The 22,017-nt window shown below is 40.5% G+C and overlaps 1 protein-coding gene across 1 annotated transcript in view; it reads right to left on the reverse strand.

The window, feature by feature from the left end:
• The window catches only part of vps50 (VPS50 EARP/GARPII complex subunit), a 203,743-nt gene extending 181,928 nt beyond the window's left edge, over positions 1 to 21,815 (reverse strand). The window contains exons 1-2 of the mRNA XM_073054232.1: positions 21,678 to 21,815; positions 3,301 to 3,372 (exon numbers count right to left, since the gene is read on the reverse strand). Coding sequence (XP_072910333.1) covers positions 3,301 to 3,372; positions 21,678 to 21,710 — 105 coding nt within the window. The 5' untranslated portion in view covers positions 21,711 to 21,815. The remainder of the gene's footprint in view (positions 1 to 3,300; positions 3,373 to 21,677) is intronic.
• Positions 21,816 to 22,017: the final 202 nt, after the last annotated feature.

The following is a 22,017-nucleotide window of genomic DNA, read 5'->3' on the forward strand; positions in this document are numbered from 1 at the left end:
ATCACTATTGCTTCAATTTTATTTTTTTGTATATGATCCATAATGTGAAGTGTCCTTCTTATATTGTCTTGAGTCTGGCATTGTCATATAAAACCTGTCTGATCATTACGTATCAGTATGGGTAGAAACTCCTCTAATTGTTTGGCCATGATGGAGGTAAATAATCTACATTAAGAACGGATATTGGTCTAAATGACCCGCATTCCATTTTATCCTTGCCTTCTTTCGGTATAGCTGAGATTATCGTTTCCTTCCAACTGGGTGGCATTTGTGCCTTTTTTAGAGCCCAGTTCAGTGTGGGGAGTAAAACAGGAATTAACTCATTTTTAAATTCTTTGTACCACTCTGCCGTATACCCATCTAATCCTGGTGACTTGCTTAATTCAAGCCTACTAATTGCAGCTTTTAATTCAACTTCAGTTATGTCAGCAGTCATCCTTCTATTTTGTTCTTTGCTTAAAGCTCTAGAGAATTCAAGAAGGTGTCAATTTGGGTTATGCTTCCCCCTGGAACTTTGGAATATAGCGTTTTGTAAAACACTTCAAAAGCTTCTTGAATTTCACTTAGCTTATTTTTTATCATTTTCATTCTTGGGTCCCTAATTCTATGAATTGTATTTTCTGCTATCTTTTTTTTCAGTTTCCACGCCAGTATTTTCATAGATTTCGATCCACTTTCATAATGTCTCTGTTTCAGAAAAATTAAGTTTTTCCTGATTTCTCGCATAGCCAAATTATTTATTTCATTCCTAATTCTTTTAATTTCCCCTAATGTATCCTGTGCCAAATTCAATTTGTGTTTTTTCTCTAGTTCCTTCAGCCTATTTTGTAATTCCTCTAATGTTTTATTCCTTATTTTTTTCTTATATGAAGATATCACTATAATTTTCCCTCTTAAGACCGCCTTCAGAGTATCCCATAAAATGGGAGGTGAAACTTCTCCATTATCATTAAATTCTAAGTAGAGACCAATTTCTTTTTTAATTTGTTCCTTAAAGTATGGATCATTGAGTAGACTTGAATTTAGTTTCCAAATAGTATTCTTTGGTTGTAGGTCAAAATCAACAGATAGATATATAGGTGCATGGTCACTTACCTCTATTGTCCCAATTCCACAGGTGTTTATTTTCTCTTTGTCTTTTCCAAATGTTATGAAATAGTCTATTCTTGTATATACACAATGTGGAGCAGAATAATGAGTGTAATCTCTTCTGTCAGGGAAAAAGTCCCTCCATATATCAATTAAACCAACATCCTCAAAAAGTGTATTAACTTCCTTGTGTAAAGATTTTGTTTCATAGGTTTTGCTATTGGAAGAGTCTAAGTTTGGTTGTAATTGTAAATTTAAGTCTCCTCCACATATCAAGAGACCTTCTGTTTCCGTTACCATAATATCAGTAATTTTCTGAAAGAAACCAATATCACTTCCCCGGGGTGCGTATATATTCAATAGAGTAACTGAATTGCCGTCTATATTCCCCCTTACCAGAATATATCTGCCTTCTTTATTCCCATTTCGAATATTTTTTCAAAATTTAGCTTACTTGAGATAAGAATAGCAACTCCTCTCCTATGTCCTGATTTATATGAGGAGAAAAACAGATTAGTGAAGCCCATTCTCTTTAGTTTTTTATGCTCATTATCACTTAAATGAGTTTCCTGTAAATATACTACATAGGCTTGTTCTTTTTTCATTTTGGATAAAATTCTCTTACATTTGATTGGATTTAACAGCCCATTTACATTAAAAGAAATGAATTTTACCTTTTTGCTGAATAACAACTACATAATATAAAATCCACATTATAATAAGTATTTCTCGAGATAGGTATATCACCGTGTACTTTTGCTTCTGTTTAGCTTCTCAACATTTTTAAAGTTAGCCAAACCTCATGGCTCTTCTGAAGGGGGTAAGGACCGTCTTTGGGAAACTCCCAGTCTCTTCCTGATATGTTTCTCTCGGCCTCCTCCCGTCTCCTGCCTTCTCGTTTCTCACACTATTTCCCAAGCCGAGCGGGACAATTCCTCAGCCAGGCTTTCCTTCGTTTTGGTCACGCTGACGGGCAACCCTCTGGCCTTCATGTCTGTAGTCGCCTCTTCCACTGTCTGGTACAACTGCGTCCCGTTGTCATAAAACACTCTAAGTTTAGCAGGGTACGGAGTTTGAAATCTAATCTTATTTTGCTTTAATACTCGCTTTACTTCAGAGTATTCTTTGCGTTTCTGGAGGAACGCGGGGGGGGGGGTAATCTTGGTCGAAATATATTAATTTATCCTCTAAAAACACTCTCTTCTTACCCCAGGCCCTTCATAGAATCTCCGCCTTGGTGCTGTACCAAAGGAATTTAATTATAATTGAGCGTGGCTTTCTATCCTGGGTAGGTTTTGGGACTAACGCGTGGTGGGCTCTTTCAACTCTTTCAAAGATCCAGCGCGTCCTGCAGTAACTTTCCGACAAAACTCCGTCATAGACGGGCCCTCCGCTCCTTCGGGAACGTTGTAGATTCTGATATCTTTCCGCCGTGATCTTCCCTCCAGGTCAAGCAGTTTACCTTCTTGGTGATGTATTATTTTTATTGTCTTGCTCAGTATCCGTTCCACGTTTTGAACGCGATCTTCCACCTTCTCAATGCGAGTCTCTGCCACCGCTATTTTTTGATTAATGCTGGCGAGCTCTGCCTTAATATCACAGAGCTGCTGCTTTATATCTTTCTGGACCTCCATTATTTCTTTCAGGATTTCGAAGATATTCGCCGCTTCGCCTGATCGAGGCCCAGCAGCTGCCTCACTAGCACGCGATTGGGTAGGAGAGCCGCTCGCTGCACTCCTCTCGGACGCAGGCTCCACAGTGTCGCTTTTTTTATTTCCATTTCTTCTCCCCATTCTTGCCCCCCTTTTCAGTTCAAATATTTTTCAAAAAATATTATATCTGACAGGTTAATGGTTAATACGCGTTTTTCCAGAGGAGCTAGTGACTTAAGCTGCCATTCTTGACGGTGATGTCACCAGACCTCCAGAAAAATTTTCATAAAAGCGAAAATCCTCTTTGTAATGCAAAAACAGGTTACTAATGTAGGTCTTTTGTAAAAGCGAAGTGGCATAAAGCAAACACTTGTAAAGCGGGGGACACCTGTAACAGCTTTATTTCTAATTTAAAAATCAAGTTAACCATTCAACTTATGGGGGGGGAAGGAGGAGAGAAGGATTTTTATAGGGCTTCATCAATGCAAATATCATCACACTCGACACAGTTAAATATTGCACACATCATGTTGACAACATGACAACTTTGGCACAGTACCTTGCTGGGGATTCGAAAACTTTCAACAAGGGATTTGATCTCTGGCACATTTTCTTGTGGGCTTTTCAGGCCCTGAAAAAAAGAAGACAAATGGAAGAAATTATGATAAAGAGCAACATATGCTTTGCTATGCTTTCCAATGTAACTTTCATAATTACATCTCAAACTGTCACACAAAAATTGCTGGAGGAATTCAGCAAGTCAGGCAGCATCTATGAAAAAGGGTTAACAGTGGACGTTTCAGGCCTCAGACCGAAACTTCGACAGTTTATTCATTTACGTACATGCTGCGTGCACCTCATGAGGTCCTCCAGGATTGTGAGTGGGCTGCTTGGATTTCCAGCATCTGCAGATTTTCTCATCTTTGTGCTATATATCAAAAGTGTATTTGGTTCAAAACTACCGTAGATTCCGGACTACAGAGCGCACCTGATTAAAAGCCGCTGGCTCTAATTTTAGAAATAAAATCAATTTTTTAATTGTAAAGGCCGCACCGGATTTTCGGCCGCAGGTGTCCCACGTTGTAATATGAGATATTTACACAGAAAGATATTACACGTGAGGATTTTTTTAACTTTTAATTAAATCCATATGGTAACAAAAACAAATACATATTGCAAATGCTTTTTTTCGCGGCTACTTTTAAATATACGTTGCGTATACTTCTTTACTGAACAACATTCCAATATCTCCTAACGACTGGTAAAAAAATATATATATTGCAGCCTACCAGGAAAAGTTATTGATCACCTTTAACTTAAAAGCAGCGTTCGCTCAGATCCAAAGCCGCTCGCGTAATGCGCTCCCCCCCCTCCTTTCCGTTTATCGCAAACGGCATTTAAAAGCAGCGTCCGCTCAGATCCAAAGCCGCTCGCGTAATGCGCTCCCCCCCTCCTTTCCGTTTATCGCAAACCGGCATTTTCCCACAAGACACCGCGAAACCGGGTGTGACGTCATAGCATCCCGCGATGTAGTACAGAAAACAAATATACCGTAGTTAAAACTCTTCTAACTTTAACTAGAAAATGAATTACTAAGCGAAAATATTATAAACTAAGTAGGCAGCACAATGCTTCGAGTGTTTTCCATGTTGATGAGGGTGAGTACAAATGACTGATTTACAATAATTTAATTGTGAAAGTGCGCTTGATTTATCGTACAATTTCATTGGACCTCTGTGAACTACTCATCAATTTTATTGGTCTACTGTTATGAGGCAAAATGTTTACGAGGCGGCATGAAAAAAAACCATGCATTAGCCGCTTCGGATTATAGGCCGCAAAGTTCAAAGCTGTTCAAAATGTGGGAAAAAAGTAGCGGCTTAAAATCCGGAATCTACGGTAATTCTTTTGGCTTAACAGAGATGCACCAAGAACAAAAGCAAATTTGTTTGGGTTCACTTCTGACTGTCATATGCTTTCCTCTTCAAGATGTTTCTCCAATTCCTGCTTTTCTTTACTCGAGTTCTCCAAACTCCTTTTGCCTGTTGTGTTATTGACCAATAGCACACTTAAACTCAAACTAAAGATTTCATTCACCGCAGTTTCCAGTCTCAATGACCAAACACACATTTTATCACTTAAGCAGAATTGTCACTTTTTCCTCAGCCTATGATTCCTCTCCACCATAGTTCACAGGCTTCCGACAATTGCAGGGGCATTTCTTTCAATTTAGTCTCCATTCTCCCCACCCTCTCGCAATCAAATTGGGTTAACACAACAAACAACCTGCCAGATAAACTCAGGGATTAAACAGAACCTGTGGGAGGAAATGAATTGCCAACATTCTGGGATGCAACGTTGCATCAGTATTGGTGACATCTCTATCCAAGGTGGAGTCTATCATTCGATTTTCCACGCATGTTTTAAAAATCATTCACACTTCATAACCTTCATAGCTCATTTTACAACTTTTCAAACCCATAGATTCATAATCATGTGCTAATAAACTTTAATGGCATTACATTTTTCAAAAACATGCAAACCTAAATTCTGGGACTTTATTGAAAATGGTTTCCAACCAGTTTAGGAGGAAAATTCTGGAACGTATTACTTAATATTATTCATAATTTAAATGCTGCACAATTATTGTTCATAATGATAAATAAACCTCAAATCCCTGAGCAACTGTGGAGGAGAATCATAAATACAACAGAGGAGGAGGCCCTGCAGCCCACTGAGCCAGCACCAACCATTTACACAAATTCTGCATAGGCTCAGTGTAGAGACCAGCCTTTCAACTAAAGTTGCCTACCTGAGTTAGTCCCATTTCCCTAAGATAGCCTCATATCCTTCTAAATTCATCCTATCCATGTAACTCTCTAAATGTCTTAAAATTTTGATACTGTACCCACCAGAGCTTCTTCTCGTACGCTTCATATACCCACCACCCTCTGTGTGAATAAGTTGCCCGTGAGAAGGCTTCCGAATCTTCCTCCACTTCTTAAATCCATGCCCTCCAGTTTTACACTCCCTACCATGGGAAAAAATTGATCATTCACATTATTATTCCCTTTCTGATTTTATATACCTCCATAACACTGCTCCCCTTGGCCTCTTATAGTCCAGGAGGGGGAAAAATCCAACCTATGCAGTCTCTTATATCTCAGACCCTCCAGTCCTGGAAACATTCTCATGAGTTTTTTTCTTCACCCTTTCCACCTTAATGACATCCTTCCTAAAACTAGGCAATACTCCAAAATGTGGTCTCACTACCAACTCAATAGAGTTTTAAAATGATGTTCCAACCCCTGCACTCAATGAACTGATTAAAGATAATGTTGACAAACACCTGCTTCACCACCCTATGCACTGTCTCCACTTATAAGAAACTACAGTTATATTATTATACCTCAAGCTCTATTCTACAACTTCCAGGACCCCTTCCATTTACTGCACAAATCCAGAACTGGTTTATCTTACTGAAGTCAATATCTTGCACTTGTCTGATTTAAATTCTATCACTCATTCTTTAATCCAATTTTTTATTCTCTTTACATTCTCATCTATTACCCCTCTGAATCTACCAATCACCTATACAGTGGAGGCAATTTACACTGGACAATTCATTTACTAAACTGAATATCCTAGGATATGGAAGAAAGAGGAAATCAATACATTCACAAAGAGAAAGCACTAACTCAATACAGATGGCATCTGAGATTAGGATTTATGCCAGACCCTTGTTGCTCAGAGGCAGCAGCTCAACGAGCTGTATCCTAAGACCATAAGATATAGGAGCAGAATTAAGCCATATGGCCAATCAACTCTGCTCTGCTATTTCATCATGGTTGATCCGTTTTTCCTCTCAGCCCCAATCTCCTGCCTTCCCACCCCCTGCCCCCCCATCCCTTCATGCCCTGACCAATCAAGAATCTATCAATAGATGCCTTAAATATACATAAAGCCTTGGCCTCCACAGCTACCTGTAACCACAAATTTGCCGCTCTCTGGCTAAAGAAATTCTTCATCTCCGTTCTTAAAAGACACCCCTCTATTTTGAGGCTGTCCCCTCTGGACTTAAGACACTCCTACCATAGGAAACATTCTCTCCACATCCACTCCAACAAGGCAACATTCAATAGGTTTTAATTAAATCACCTCTAAATTCCAGTGAATACTAGCCCAGAGCCAAACACTCTTCACAAGTCATTTAATCCTGGAATCATTTTCGTGAACCTCCTTTGAACCCTTACCAATTTCAGCATATCCTTTCTAAGACAAACTGCTCACAATACTCCAAGGCCTCACCAGTGCTTTATAAAGTCTCAACATTTCAACCTTGCTTTTATATTCTAGTCCTCTTGAAATGAATGCTAACATCACATTTGCCTTCCTCACCACAGAATCTACCAAAGTGCATGAGCATATACTTCCCAATACTGTATTCCATCTGCCATTTCTTTGCACATTTTCTTAATTTGTTTAAGTCCTCTGTCATCTCTCTACTTCCTCAAAACTACCTGTCCTTCCACCTATCTTCATATTGTCTGCAAACTTTGCAACAAAGCCATCAATTCCATCATTGAAATCATTGGCATATAGTGTAAAAAGAATCAGTACCATCACAGATTTTTGTAAAACACACTAGTCAGTAGGCAGCCAACCAGAAAAGGCTAATCACAAACAAAAGAAAATCTGCAGATGTTAGAAATCCAAGCAATACACACAAAATGCTGGAGGAACTCAGCAGGCTAGGCAGCATCAATAGAAAAGAGTACAGTCAACATTTCAGCCAAAAAGTTTCATCAGGACTGGGAAAAAAGAAAACCAGAAAAGGCTTTTATTCCCACTCTTTGCCTCCTGCCAACCAGCCACTGCTTTATCCACGCTAACATGTTTCCTGTAATCATGCGTCTGTAGGTGGTGAAGCAGCCTCATGTGTGGCACCTTGTCAAAGGCCTTCTGAAAATCCAAGTACACAACATCAACTATCCTGACTGTTACTTCTTCAAAGAATTCCACAGATCTGTCAGGCAAGATTTTCCCTTGAAGAAGCCATGCTGACTTCAGCCTATTTCATCATGTGCCTCCAAGTACCCCGAAACCACTTCCTTAATAATCAACTCCAACATCTTCCCAACCTCTGAGGTCAGATTAAATAGCCTACAATTTCCTTTCTTCTGCCTCTGTCCCTTTCTGAAGAGTGGAGTGACATTTGCAATTTTCCAGTCTTCCAGAATCTAGTGATGCTTGAAAGATTACTAATGCATCTACAATCCCTTCAGCCACCTCTTTCAAAACTCTAGGGTATACACTATTTGGGCAGGTGACTTATCTACCTTCAAGCCTTTCAATTTCCCCAAGAAGTTTCTCTCTAATAATGGTAACTTTACACATTCATGACCCCCAACACCTAGAAGTTCCATCACACTGCTAGTGTCTTCCACAGTGAAGACTGATGCAAAATACTTATTGAGTTCTTCCACAATTTCCTTGTCCCCTATTACTATCTCTCCAGCATCATTTTCCAATTGTCCAATATCCGCTCTCAACTCTTTGTTTACACTTTATGTATCTAAGAAACTTTTAATATCCCCTTGAATATTATTGGCTAGCTTTCTTTTATATTCCATCTTTAACTTCTCAATGACTTTTTAGTTGCCTTCTGTTGCTATTTAAAAGCTTTCCAATCCTCTAACTTCCCACTTATTTTTGCTCTATTATATGGCCCCTCTTTGGCTTTTAAGTTGACTTTGACTTCCCTTGTTAGTTACAGTTGTGTCATCTTGCATTTAGAATACTTCTTACTCTTTGGTATGTGTGTATCCTATTCCTTCCAAATTGCTTTCAGAAATTCTAGCCACTGCTGTTCTGCCGTCATCCCTCCAGTGATCTTTTCCAATCAATTCTGGCCAACTCCTCTTTTATGCCTCTGTAATTTCCTTCACTCAACTGTAATACTGGTACATCTGACTTTAACTTCTCAAATTTCAGGGTGAATTCAATCATTTGATGATCACTTTTTCCTAAGCGTTCCTTTGCCTTATAATCAGTTCCAGTTCATTGCGCAATCCCCAATCCAGAATATCTGATCCCCTTGTAGGCTCAACCACAAGCTATTCTCCATCTCATAGGCATTCTAGAAATTCCCTCTTTTAGAATCCCTCACCAACCTGATTTTCCCAATCTACCTGCATATTGAAATCCCCCATAACTATTGTAAAAATGCCATTTTGGCATGCGTTTTCCATCTCCCTTTAGAACTTGTAAATCACATCCTTGCTGTTTTGGGGGGGGGGGGGGGGCATCTGTATATAACTTTGATCAGGGACTTTTTACCTTTGCAGTTCCTTAGCTCTATCCACAATGATTCAACATCTTCTAACCCTATGTCATCTCTTTCTAATGATTTAAATTTAATTTTTTAACCAATAGAGCCATGCCACCCCCTCTGTCTTCCTGCATATTCCTTTTGGTACATTGGACATTATGTTCCTAGCTATAGTCTTCTTTCGGCCATGATTCGGTGATGCCTACAACATCATACTTGCCAATCTGTGACTGTGCTACAAGTTTATTGACATTATTCCGTATACTGAGCACGTACCAATATAACACCTTTAGTCCTGTATTCACCTTTTACTATTTTGTCTGCCTTTTGCGTTGCAACTCATCCTGTTGACTACAATCTTACCCCATTCTTCAGCTTCTCCTTGCTAGGAGTCGCACTACACGTTGCCTCTGTTTGTAAACCAACTACCTCATCTTCAGCACTGTCACTCCGGTTCCCATCCCCCTACCAAATTAGTTTAAACAACTCTAGCCAACCTGCCCGCAAGGATATTAGACCCCCTCAGGTTCAGGTGTAACCCTATCCTTTTGTACAAGACATACCTTCCCTAGAAGAGATCCCAATAATCCATAAATCTGAACTTCTGACCCAGCTCCTCAGTCATACATTCATCTGCCAAATTATCCCATCCTTACACTCACTGACACATGGCACATGCAGCCATCCAGCGATAACTACCCTGGAAGTCCTGTTTCACAGCTTTCTACCTAGCTCCCTAAAATCTCTCTTCAGGACCTCCTCACATTGTCCACCTATGTTATTGGTGCCAATATGTACCAAGACTTCTGGCTGCTCACCCTCACCCTTGAGAATGCCATGGACAAGATCAAAGAGATCCCTGATCCTGGTATCATCCGGGTGTCTCTATTGCACCGACAGAACCTCTTCTCTACTGCCCTGACTAAGGAATCTCATATCAACATTACAGTCCTCTTCACCTCTCTGCTTCTCTGAGCCACAGCACCAGACTCAATGCCAGAGATCCAGTCACGGTGCTCCCCCCTTGATTGGTCATCAACCACAATAGTATGTAAAGTTATATAGTCTCCGAGACTTCCCACATCCCATACACAGTACAAAACACTGCACCTGGAGCCATTCTCACTATACTATGCACTAATAGATGATAAGCAATGAACAAATAAGAACAGGAAGAGTAACTTACAAGACAATCTACTTCACCCAAGCCTCATGAGCCAAAGCCACTCTGAAGACTGGCACACTGCAGAAGAATGGCCACTCCAATAATGGTGACTCTGCTTGCACTTGGATTATTCTTATTGGCCCTTTCTATTGAATGCTTCTTGCTGACTGGTCGCTCCTCAAAGCAGAGAAAACTGGCTCAAAGCTCTGCTTTTTAAATCTTGTTCACAGACCTGAGTGAAAGGTTGCTCTTTTTACACAGTGCCTCTTGCTGATCGGTCATTCCTCAAATCAGAGCAACTGCCGTGAAACTCTGCCCTCAAAACCTCAATCGCCATTATGATTTTAAAAAAACTAGCTCTTTTCACACTACCTTGGTGTGGACTGTCCAAATCATGGTGTTGCCCATAACTACAAATATTTAAAACTATTTAAGCTTCACAAACTATCAGTACCATAGCAAGGCAGTTAAAAATATACTAGAACATCCTTCAAAAGAATTAGCTCTCTTAGTTCGTATGTGAGTAATAATCATTAGGGAAATCATTGATTGTGCTCAACTGTCTCATTATTACACTGCTCCAATATGTATCAACATCTCCAAAACCAAGTCCCATGATACTTAATACAGTTAAAATATTAAGCAAACATGCTCCAGTAAATCATGTTGCGCAGTGCATCATTCTTACATTGCAACACAACTTGGGACTCACGTCATGATATTGCACTGAATACACATGAAACAAAACGAGGTGGGGGGGAATACATACAATCAGAAATGCAAAGCTGTTGTGACTGTGATCAAAGTCACCGACCGGAGAGACACTGGAGCTGGTGATATGTAGGCTTTATTCATCACAAACCGAAAGGTACATCACATTTTTGACCCTTAAGATCAAAAGTAAAAACAGAAGTTGATTCAATAGAATTTGAAAAGTTACAATGACATTGTTAACTTCAATATTTTCAGTTGACAAATGGTTCCTTTGGAAGCACATTGTAATTGAAGTCCTTACTGAAGATCCAGATGCCTTAAGGAAAAAGTGATTAAGACAAATATTCTAAAAACTTCTGATGGCAAAGAGTCAGGCATCCAAAATTAATGTTGTCAGGGCTGTCTCTGTGTACACAAAAAGTATTGATTGCCTATATCTGTAACCACATTTCATATGCTGAATAAGAACATCAATCAGGTCTGCCAGTATGAACTTAAGTCACAGTGGTACAAAACCCATGTTTCCTGGTTTGATGCAAACCAATTAACACAATCTCATTGCTTTAATGTGTGGCTTCTACATATGCAATCTTAGTCTGTGGGCTAATTTACTGCTTGCAATTTGCAGTAAGAACTGAATTTGCATGCTTCTTGAATTTACTTACAATTACAAAAAGAACTGAAGACTGGTTCTTTACTGAAGTAATATCTATTATATGCACATGAATTCAGAATACTTCCTAACAAAGACAAAAAAATTGATGGAACTATCTAGTTTTCAATGAGGAAAAAGAAGAGCGCTCATAAATGAAATTGTTTTATGTAACTCAAAAGCAAAAGAAATTGCAGAATAGTTACAGAATAGGAGGCCATTCACCCCATCATGTGCAATGATGGCTCTCCAACAGAGCAACTCTAGTTTCACCTGGAGGCATTTCTCTGCATGTATTTCTCCATTATGTTTTGTCAGATTCACATTTGAATGCCACGATCAAGCCAGAGCACAAACGACACTCTGGCAATACATTCTAACACACACTACATAATATAATTCCAAATTTTCTTCACTTTTCAATGGTTCAGTTTAATATCAGAGCGTGTATACAGTATACAACCTGAAATTCATACTCTTCACAAATATCCATGAAAGAGAAACCCCTCCCAAAAGAATAAATGACAGAAAGACAGTAGAACCCCAAAGAACCCCCCAAACACACAAACAGCAGCAAATGTATCAGAATCAGATTTAGTATCACCAGCATATGTCAGGAAATTCATTAACTTTACAGCAGTACAATGGAATACATGATAAATAGAAAAAACTGAGTTACATTAAGTATGTATGTATGTATATTAAATCGTGGAGTTAAAATAAATAGTGAAAAATCCAAGTGGGGAAGTGTTCATGGGTTCAATGTTCATTTAGAACTCGGAAGGCAGAGGGGAAGAAGCTGTTCCTTAATCACTTAGGCTACGTCCACACTAGACTGGATAATTTTGAAAATGCCAGTTTCATGTAAAAACGATAGGCGTCCACACTGGGCATTTTAAAAAATATCTCTGTCCACATTGAAATGGATATTTTGGCAAATCTCCTCCTACTGCGCATGCACAGGACACATCTACTGAAAACAAGCGACATGTTTGGTGTCGAATCTCGCTGTGAAAGACGGTGCATGTTTGTTCAGTTACAGACTAGAAAAACTTAAATGACGGGCAGCTGCTGGCTCTCGCGCAGGAGGACTTAAAACTAAAAAAAACAAATACTGGAGCATATGGAGGCAACCGACAGGGAGTTCACAGACAGTATGACCCAGCTGACGACGAACATTGAAAAACTGACTAACTCTGTTGCATTAATAAAGCCCCTTGTTAAATGTATAAAACATGTCTGCATCAGTGTTATCTTGTATTTCCATACAATGTTACATTAGGCTGTTACACATCTATTGTCAGAGAAGTACTTGCATAAATAGGTAAACCACCTTCATATGAGCAAGGACAGAAAACAGGGCAAAGTGAGTATACTTACTTATTCAGTAAGTTATGGGTCAAGGTATTTGGTGAGTACATTTCTAACTCTTCTGGCTTCAGTCTCGTTGCCGTCTGTTTTGAAATTGTTAGGCTGCGTTCAAGAAAACAATGAAATGGCGCGCTGCCATCACCATCTTTTCGGCACATCATGACAGCGCTTTTAGATTTCTCTGGTTACTCCATCCACACTGCTCCAGCCAGTCAGGCATTTTCAAAATTACACACTCTGAACAGCGTTTCTGAAACTCTCCGTTTTCGGGGGACAAAAATGCCGTTTTAGTGTGGACAGAGGGTAAAAACGAAGAGAAAAAGCTTCGGTTATGGATTTATCCGGTGTAGTGTGGACGTAGCCTGAGTGTGTGCCTTCAGGCTTCTGTCCCTCCTTCCTAATAGTAACAGGGCACGTTCTGGCTGGTGAGATTCCTTAATGATGGACGCTGCCTTCCTAAGATGCTGTTCCTTGAAGATATCTTGGATACCATGGAGGCTGGTACCCAAGATAGAGCTGACTAATTTTATATGTTTCTGGAACATTTCAATCTTCTGCAATAGACACTACCACCTACACACACCCCCAACACCAGACTCTGATGCAGCCACTCAGAATGCTCTCCACAGTATGTTTGTAGAAGTTTTTGAATGTTTTAGTTGACAAACCAAATAATATCAAACTCCTAATGAAGTATAGCTGCTGTTGGCTTCTTTATTAATGCATCAATATTTTGTGTCCAGGTTAGGTCCCCAGAGATATTGATACCCAGGAACTTGAAAATGTTCGCTCTGTCCACTTATGTTCACAATCAACTCTGTGATCTTGCTGATATTGAGTGCAAGGTTGTTGCTGCAACACCACACAATAACTGATATATCTCACTCCTGTACACCCTTTCATCACCATCTGAAATTCGGCCAACAATGGTTGTATCATCAGCAAATTTAGATGCTGTTTGCACTACACCTAACCACAGTCATAGATGTAGAGAATAGGCACACACCCTGTGGAGCGCCAGTGTTAATTGTCAGCGAGGTGGAGATGATATTTCTAATCCACACAGATTGTGGTCTTCTTGTTAGGAAGGCAAGGATCCAGTTACAGAAGGAGGTACAGACAACTAGATTCTGTCGCTTTTCGATCTGGACTGTAGGAATGTTCGTGTTAAAAACTGAGTTATAGTCAAGCAACAACATTCTGATATAGGTATTTGCAATGTCCAGGTGATCCAAGGCTGGGTGGAGAGCAATTGAGATCGCACCTGCTGTACACCCATTGTGGTGATAGGCAAATTGCAGTCTGTTCAAAGCACTGCATCAAGCATTTAAATCCTTCCCCTCCCCCCATTTGCTCCAACAAAAGCATCAATGCCCCCACCCCTACCCACCATGCAAGCCCCAAGAGACCTTGATGTGGACTCTATCAAACACTACAGTCCATCCTAACACTTCGACATCTCAAACAGGTTCTGTCTCACCAACGAGAATATCTGGGATTTGCAATATTTAAACCCTCATTGGAAAGAAGCAGCATGTCACAACCTATTCAATTCAGCTCCTTTGTGATTTCATATTCCTCCAGGAAATCTTCCTTCAACTACTTTTCTCCAAAGACATCCCAGCCTCTCCAATTTACCTTTGTAAATGTAATCTGTATACCAGGAACCATTCTCGTAACTCATCTCCAGACCCTTTCTAGCCTCACATCCTGCCAGTAATAAGCCAACAAGAAATAGAACATAGAGCAATGAATGGCAGCGATGCTTCACTACCAGATGAACTCAACGCCTTCTATGCCCAATTTGGAAGAGAGAACACAACTACAGCTGCACCTGACAACCCTGTGATCGCCGTCTCAGAAGCTGACGTTAGGCTGTCTTTAAAGAGAGTGAACCCTCACAAAGCAGAAAGTCCTGATGGAGTACCTGGTAAGGCTATGAAAACCTGCGCCAACCAACTGGCGGGAGTATTCAAGGACATTTTCAACCTCTCACAGCTATGGGCGGAAGTTCCCACTTGCTTCAAAAAGGCAACAATTATACCAGTGCCAAAGAAGAATAACATGAGCTGCCTAAATGACTATCGCCCGGTAGCACTCACATCTACAGTGATGAAATGCTTTGAGAGGTTGGTCATGACTAGACTGAACTCCTGCCTCAGCAAGGACCTGGACCCATTGCAATTTGCCTATCGCCACAATAGGTCAACGGAAGACACAATCTCAATGGTTCTCCACATGGCTTTAGACCACCTAGACAACACAAACACCCATGTCAGGATGATGCTCATCGACTATAGCTCAGCATTTAATACCATCATTACCACAATCCTGATTGAGAAGTTGCAGAACCTGGGCCTCTGTACCTCCCTCTGCAACTGGATCCCCGACTTCCTAACTGGAAGACCACAACCTGTGCAGATTAGTGATAACATCTCCTCCTCACTGACAATCAACACTGGTGCACCTCAGGGATGTGTGCTTAGCCCACAGCTCTACTCTCTATACACACATAACTGTGTGGCTAGGCACAGCTCAAATATCATCTATAAATTTGTTTGTAGAATCTCAGGTGGTGACAAGAGAGAATACAGGAGTGAGATATGCCAACTAGTGGAGTGGTGCTGCAGCAACAACCTGGCACTCAACGTCAGTAAGACGAAAGAGCTGATTGTGGACATACCAAACCTCATAGAGGGATCAGAAGTGGAGAGAGTGGGCAGTTCCAAGTTCTTGGGTGTCAAGATCTCTGAGGATCTAACCTGGTCCCAACATATCGATGTAGTTATAAAGAAGGCAAGACAGCAGCTATCAGCTATACTTCATTAGGAGTTTGAAGAGATTTGGCATGTCAACAAATATACTCAGTGAAACTTCTATAGTTGTACAATGGAGAGCATTGACAGGCTGCATCACTGTCTGTTGGGGGGGGGCACTGCACAGGACCAAAAGAAGCTGAAGAGGGGTGTAAATCTAGTCAGCTCCATCTCGGGTACTAACCTACAAAGTATCCAAGACATCTTCAGGGAATGGTGTTTCAGAAAAGACCTCCAGCACCCAGGGCATGCCCTTTTCTCACTTTTACCACCAGGTAGGAGGTAGAGAAGCCTGAAGGCACACACTCAGTGAATCAAGAAGAACTTCTTCTCCTCTGCCATCTGATTCCTAAATGGACATTGAACCCTTGGACACTACCTCACTTTTTTAATATATAGTACAGGTGCCCCCCCATTTTCAAATGTTCGCTTTACGACACCTCGCAGTTACGAAAGACCTACATTAGTTACCTGTTTTCACTAACAGAAGGTATTTTCACTGTTACGATAAAAGGCAGTGCCCGAAAAAGGTAGGGCACGAAGAAAGGTAGCACGCGCACCGAGCAGTCAAGCTCCTCCCCCGGAACTGCATTCTAGCCGGCATTGCTTAAACACGTGCCTGTGAGCATCTGTGCTTTATGTTTATTTATTTTGTGCATCCACTAGCAAGATGAGTTCTAAGGTATTGGAAAAGCCTAAAAGAGCGCATAAGGTGTTACACTTAGCGTAAAACTAGACATAATTAAGCATTTCGATCGTGGTGAACAAAGTAAGGATATAGTAAGTTTGGCTAAGGGTTTGTGGAAGTTGACGAAGATGATGTTGAAGAGGTTTTGTCATCCCATGACCAAGAACTGAGAGATGAAGAGCTGATGAAGAGGAAAGGATAACAATTGAAGTCGAACGCAGCACCAAATGGCCCGGAAGTGAAGTCATCCAGGAACTGAATGTGAAGCAATTGTATAAGATTTTTGCTGATATTGACAATGCTGCAATGATTGCAGAAAAGTATGACTTTAATTTTGAAAGGATATGTATGTTTAGGGCATATTTGCAGGATGGTTTGAGTGCTTATAAAGAAGTGTATGATAGAAAAACGGGTGAGGCAAAGCAGTCAAGCATACTGTCGTTTTTCAAGCCTTCCACATCAGCCACAGCAGATGACAAACCTGAACCTTTGACATCGAGGCAGGCAGACATAGAAGAAGGTGACCTGCCTGCCTTGATGGAAACAGACGACGATGACACCCCAGTCTCCTCACCTCCCACCACCCCAACCTCTGACGACTCAGCCTAGCACACCATCATCAGTGTGCTCACTGTCTTCCCGATTCCGGTAAGTGGAACTACACTGTACATACATTATTTCCACTTTATATAGGCTGTGTATTTTTAGGTGTTATTTGGTAGCTTCATAACTTAAAGGTTACTGGAAAGAGTGCTTCTGCCGAGAGCACTTCCACTGTGTGTTTCTGCCGGGAGCGCTTGCGTGAGATTTTCGCTGCAGTGGACAGTGCTGCAATAATTGCAGAAAAGTATTCCTACATTATATAGGCTGTGTATTTATATGATCATTCCTGCTTTTACTATATGTTACTGCTATTTTAGGTTTTATGTGTTATTTGGCATGATTAGGTAGGTTATTTTTTGGGTCTGCGAACGCTCACAAATTTTTCCCATATAAATTAATGGTAATTGCTTCTTCACTTTACGACATTCCGGCTTACGAACCATTTTATAGGAACGCTCTACCTTCGAATAGCAGGGGAAACCTGTATTTCTGTTTTTTGCATGTTTTTAATTTATTCAATGTATAGTGTAATTGATTTTTTTTTCTCTTCTATATTATGTATTGCATTGAACTTTTGCTGCTAAGTTATCAAATTTCACATCACATGCCAATGATAATAAACCCGATTCTGATTCCTGCACAAGAACAGGCCTTTCAGCCACGATGTTAATGCTGACTAATCTCTTCTCGCTCCGGAAGGTCGACATCCTTCCACCCCCTGGCCTGTTCTTATACTCACAAATGCCTCTTGAACACTGCTATTGAATGTGCTTCCACCACTTCCCCTGACAGTGTATCTCAGGCACTTGCCACTCAATGTAAAATAAAGATGCCTTGTAAATCTTTCAAACTATCCCCTCTAGTATTTGACATTTTGGACCTGGGAAAAAGATTCCGAAGTCAGACAAATATTGTGAAAGCGTTCTGCATGATTTTCCTATTTTCAAACCCTTTCTCTATCAGAGATCAGAACTGTATAAATTGATAAGTTGGTTTATTACTGTCACATGTACCAAGGCAGTGAAAAAGCTTGTATTGCATAGCATCCACAGATTATTTCTTTACACAGTTCACTGAGGTAGTACAAAGGAAAACAATAAGCATTCTGCATTCTGTTAAAGTTAGAGAAAGTGTAGTGCAGACAGACAATAAGGTACAAGGTGAGAATGAGGTAAGATTGAGGTCAAGTGTCCATCTTATTGTACTAGGATACTGTTCAATAATTTATAACAGCGGGACAGAAAATGTACTTGAGCCTGGTGATATGTGCTTTTAGGCTTTTGTATCTTCTGCGCAAAGGGAAAAAGAAGAGAGGATTCCTGGGATAGAGGAGGTCTTTGATTATGTCTGCTACTTTATTGAGGCATCAAGATGCATAAAACATGGAAGGAGGAACTAGAGCTGGTTTCTGTGATATGCCGGGCTGTGTCCACCATTCTTTGCAGCTTATTGCAGTCATGGGCAGAGCAGTGGCCATACCAAGCCCAGATGCATCCAGATAGGATGCTTTCTGTGGTGCATTGATAAAAATTGGAGAGAGGCATGAAGAGCGTGCCAAATTTCTTTAGCCTCCTGAAGTAATCAGTGAGTTTCCTTGATCGTGGTGTCTTTGTGGCTAGATGAGGACAGGCTATTGGTAATGTTCACTCCTAGGAACTTGCTCTCAATCCTCTTGCCCTCAGCACCATTGATGTGAACAGAAATTTATGTCATTTATGACATAAATGACCAGTTCTGTTTTTTCTGACATTGAGAAGGTTGATAGAGCATTAAATGGCCTGTTTTCTCCTTCTTGTACTCTGACTCATTGTTACTTGAGATTCAGCCCATTAAGGTGGTGCCATCTATAAACTTGTAGATGGAGTTAAAGCAGAAACTAGGTAGAGTGGTGAGTTCATAGGGAGTTCAGGGGAGACTGAGGACATAGCCTTATGCGGCACGAGTGTTGAGGATAATTGTGCTGAGGTGTCGCTGCCCAACCTTACTAATTATGGTATGTTTTATTAATCTTATGCATCTTATTATCCACAATTATTCGCAAAAATTATTTGTGAGCACATACTCCCAGATCACTGTACCTCTGCATCCCTTTTCAGTCTTAATTTGCTTTACTATCAGCCTCCTCTGATTCCTCAAACTAAAGTTACAAACTATTGCAATCTATCAGCATTTTTCTCACAATTCACAAAAGATTTGTGTCACCTGCAAGTTTAAAAATTGTGACTTGCATTCCAAATTCAACTTCATTAACATAGATAAATTAATTGTCCCATTATTAACTCTGGGGTACACCTCAAGATGAAAAACAATTTACCTGTCACATCACCAACAATACCTTAAAGACATCAGCATCTCTTTTAAACCATATCCTTCTGTTTTATATGACATTTTTCCAAAAACTTTCAAGTCTAGGTGTACCATATCAAGTCCACCTGTCATCATATTTAAAAATTCCATCAAATTTGTGGATGTCAAATCCAGACTGAAGTCACTCAGAGACCGTATAAGTACAAACTCTTTATTCAAAGCACCCGGGGCCTCACTCAGTTAGTCGCTCAAACAAGAACAGTCCGTCTGTGACTGTTCCTGCCCGATCCACCAACTCACAATTCCCCTGCTACCACAAAGTTAACAAACATCAAGACATATGCCAGTGATATTAAACCTGACTGCAATTCTGAAAAGTTGAAAATATCCAGTGAATTAGGCAGCAGAAGAAAGACCAAGAGTTGATGTGAATTTCAACAGTTAACTTCTTATCAAGGCTGGGAGAACTGAGTAAACAGTGTGCTGGAAATCTGAAAACCCTTTCCATATACTACAGATACTGCCTAACCAAGACAGTATTTCCAGCATGGGTATTTTTCACATGTTACCCGGTTCAAATAAAAGGTCATCAAGCTGTTTCCGTAGATGCAAATGAGCATATATCCTAGCAGGAGTAAGACACCCAGCCATTCAAGCACATTTGATCATTTTGTAAAATGATAGCTGACCTTATTGTAAATTTGACTTCCCAACCCTGCCCACGCACAACAAGCTTTCAACCCATTCCCTATCAAGCAATAAAGTCTTAAACAGCACTGCTTTCTATGTCCTTTGAAAAGCATAAGTTTCTTAGGGTTCAAGAAAACATTTCTATCCCATCTGCTTTTAATGGGCAAACACTTATTGTTAAACTGAGAACCTTAGTTTTAGATTCTCCCACATGAAACGTGCACACTACATTCACCCTTCCCCATAGGATCACATATTTTAACAAGTCGCCATTCACTTTTTGAATTTGATGAGTTTTTCTACCAGGATAATTCACTCAAATAACGTCAATAAAACAACAGTATAATTTGACAGTCAATGTTTCAGACTTGAGACCCTTCAACAGGACGGGAAAGGAAGGGGACAGAAAACATAATAATATGGTGGGGGAGGGAGAGTAGTACAAGCTGGCAGGTGTCAGGTGAGACCAGCCTTTGGTACTGCCCCTTTCCTTTCCAGTCCTGATAAAAAGTTCCACTCTGAAATATTGGCTATTTATTGCTATCTTCCTCCAGCAACTTGAGAGTTGTTCAAGATCTCCAGCATTTGTGGTACCTCTGGTGAGTGTAATTTGACAGCATATCTTCCCAACAATTTTTTTTTATCAAGACACACTATACATTTTTAAATTATCAAAGTGTATTCCATACTATTCCAACTCATTTTCTTTGCTTTTTGATACTGCTGAACTTACATCATTTCTGAATTATGACTGCAAGAAAACACGTCCTGATACGGGAGTTTGACTGGAAACATGGACAATTCCTGTATTCCCATTGATTCTACTGGACCCACCAAGTTCCTCTGGCAGACCATTTGTTACACACAGAAAAAAAAACACACAGTACCATCATACTCTTTTAAGAGCTTAAGAAATGGAAGCAGGGGTAGACTTTTCAGTCCTATAAATTTGCCACATCATTTAATAAAATCAAGGCAGATAAAATTTGCTTAGAAGTCCACTTTCTCACCCAACCTCCAGCTCAGTTCCTTAACTGATTTAAAATTGTTTTAAGTTTTGAGTACATTCAAGAAATCAGACATGACATTTTTTTGGATAAGGAATTCAAAAGAAAGAACATTTGGTCTTTGATTCTCTCAAAAGGAGAAACATCCTCCCAGCATTTATCCTGTGAAATCTCACTCCCCCCACCAAAGATCCTTTTCTCCATAATAACATCGCTCAATCATTTAAAATCCATCGGGTACAGACCCAACCTCTTCAGCTTTTCCTCTTAAGTCAATTCCTCCTACACTTAAGATTCACCTGTGAATGGGCTCTTAAATTACAAGCTTGAAAGAATGAATGTACGCCCAGCTCAAACACACCAACTGTGTAGACAGCAGCCCCAGACGTCTCCTTCTCACCCCGTTGAAGGATTCACCCCCCCCCCACGCTGGTTAATGGGATCAGCCCCAACAACAGTCTCTTCTTCCCCACCTCTGCCCCTGCTGTTGTAAGAGTCCCTTTAAACCTGAGGCGAGCTCCTGCCGAGACCTCAGGCCTAGACAATAATTTGGTTTAAAACCCATTCACACTCCAGAGCAATGCGCCATTACCTGACGGGACATAAGAGACTTTATTTTCTGCATTCTTCTGCTGGTTGCAATTTACTCCAAGCCACGATAGGTCTATCCTGAGTTTAACGACAGCGGCCTTCATACCACCTAACCACAGAGACCTCCATTTTCGGATCACGTGACGGTGGATGCGCGTTGCATGATGGAATCAGTAGTCCGCCTGATTCACATTTTGCACAGCAACTCCCAGAAGTCATTGCAATAGTTAGCCCTTAACCAGTGCGGGAACCTTGGCTGTTTTCATTGTGAGTGTACTCTGCCTTCCCGAGGCACAGCGACAACTCGTTGATATCTCCTCTTATTTACCCCTCAATCTCAT

This window comes from Hemitrygon akajei, chromosome 8 (assembly GCF_048418815.1).
Source record: "Hemitrygon akajei chromosome 8, sHemAka1.3, whole genome shotgun sequence".
In the NCBI taxonomy this organism is placed as follows: Eukaryota; Metazoa; Chordata; class Chondrichthyes; order Myliobatiformes; family Dasyatidae; genus Hemitrygon; species Hemitrygon akajei.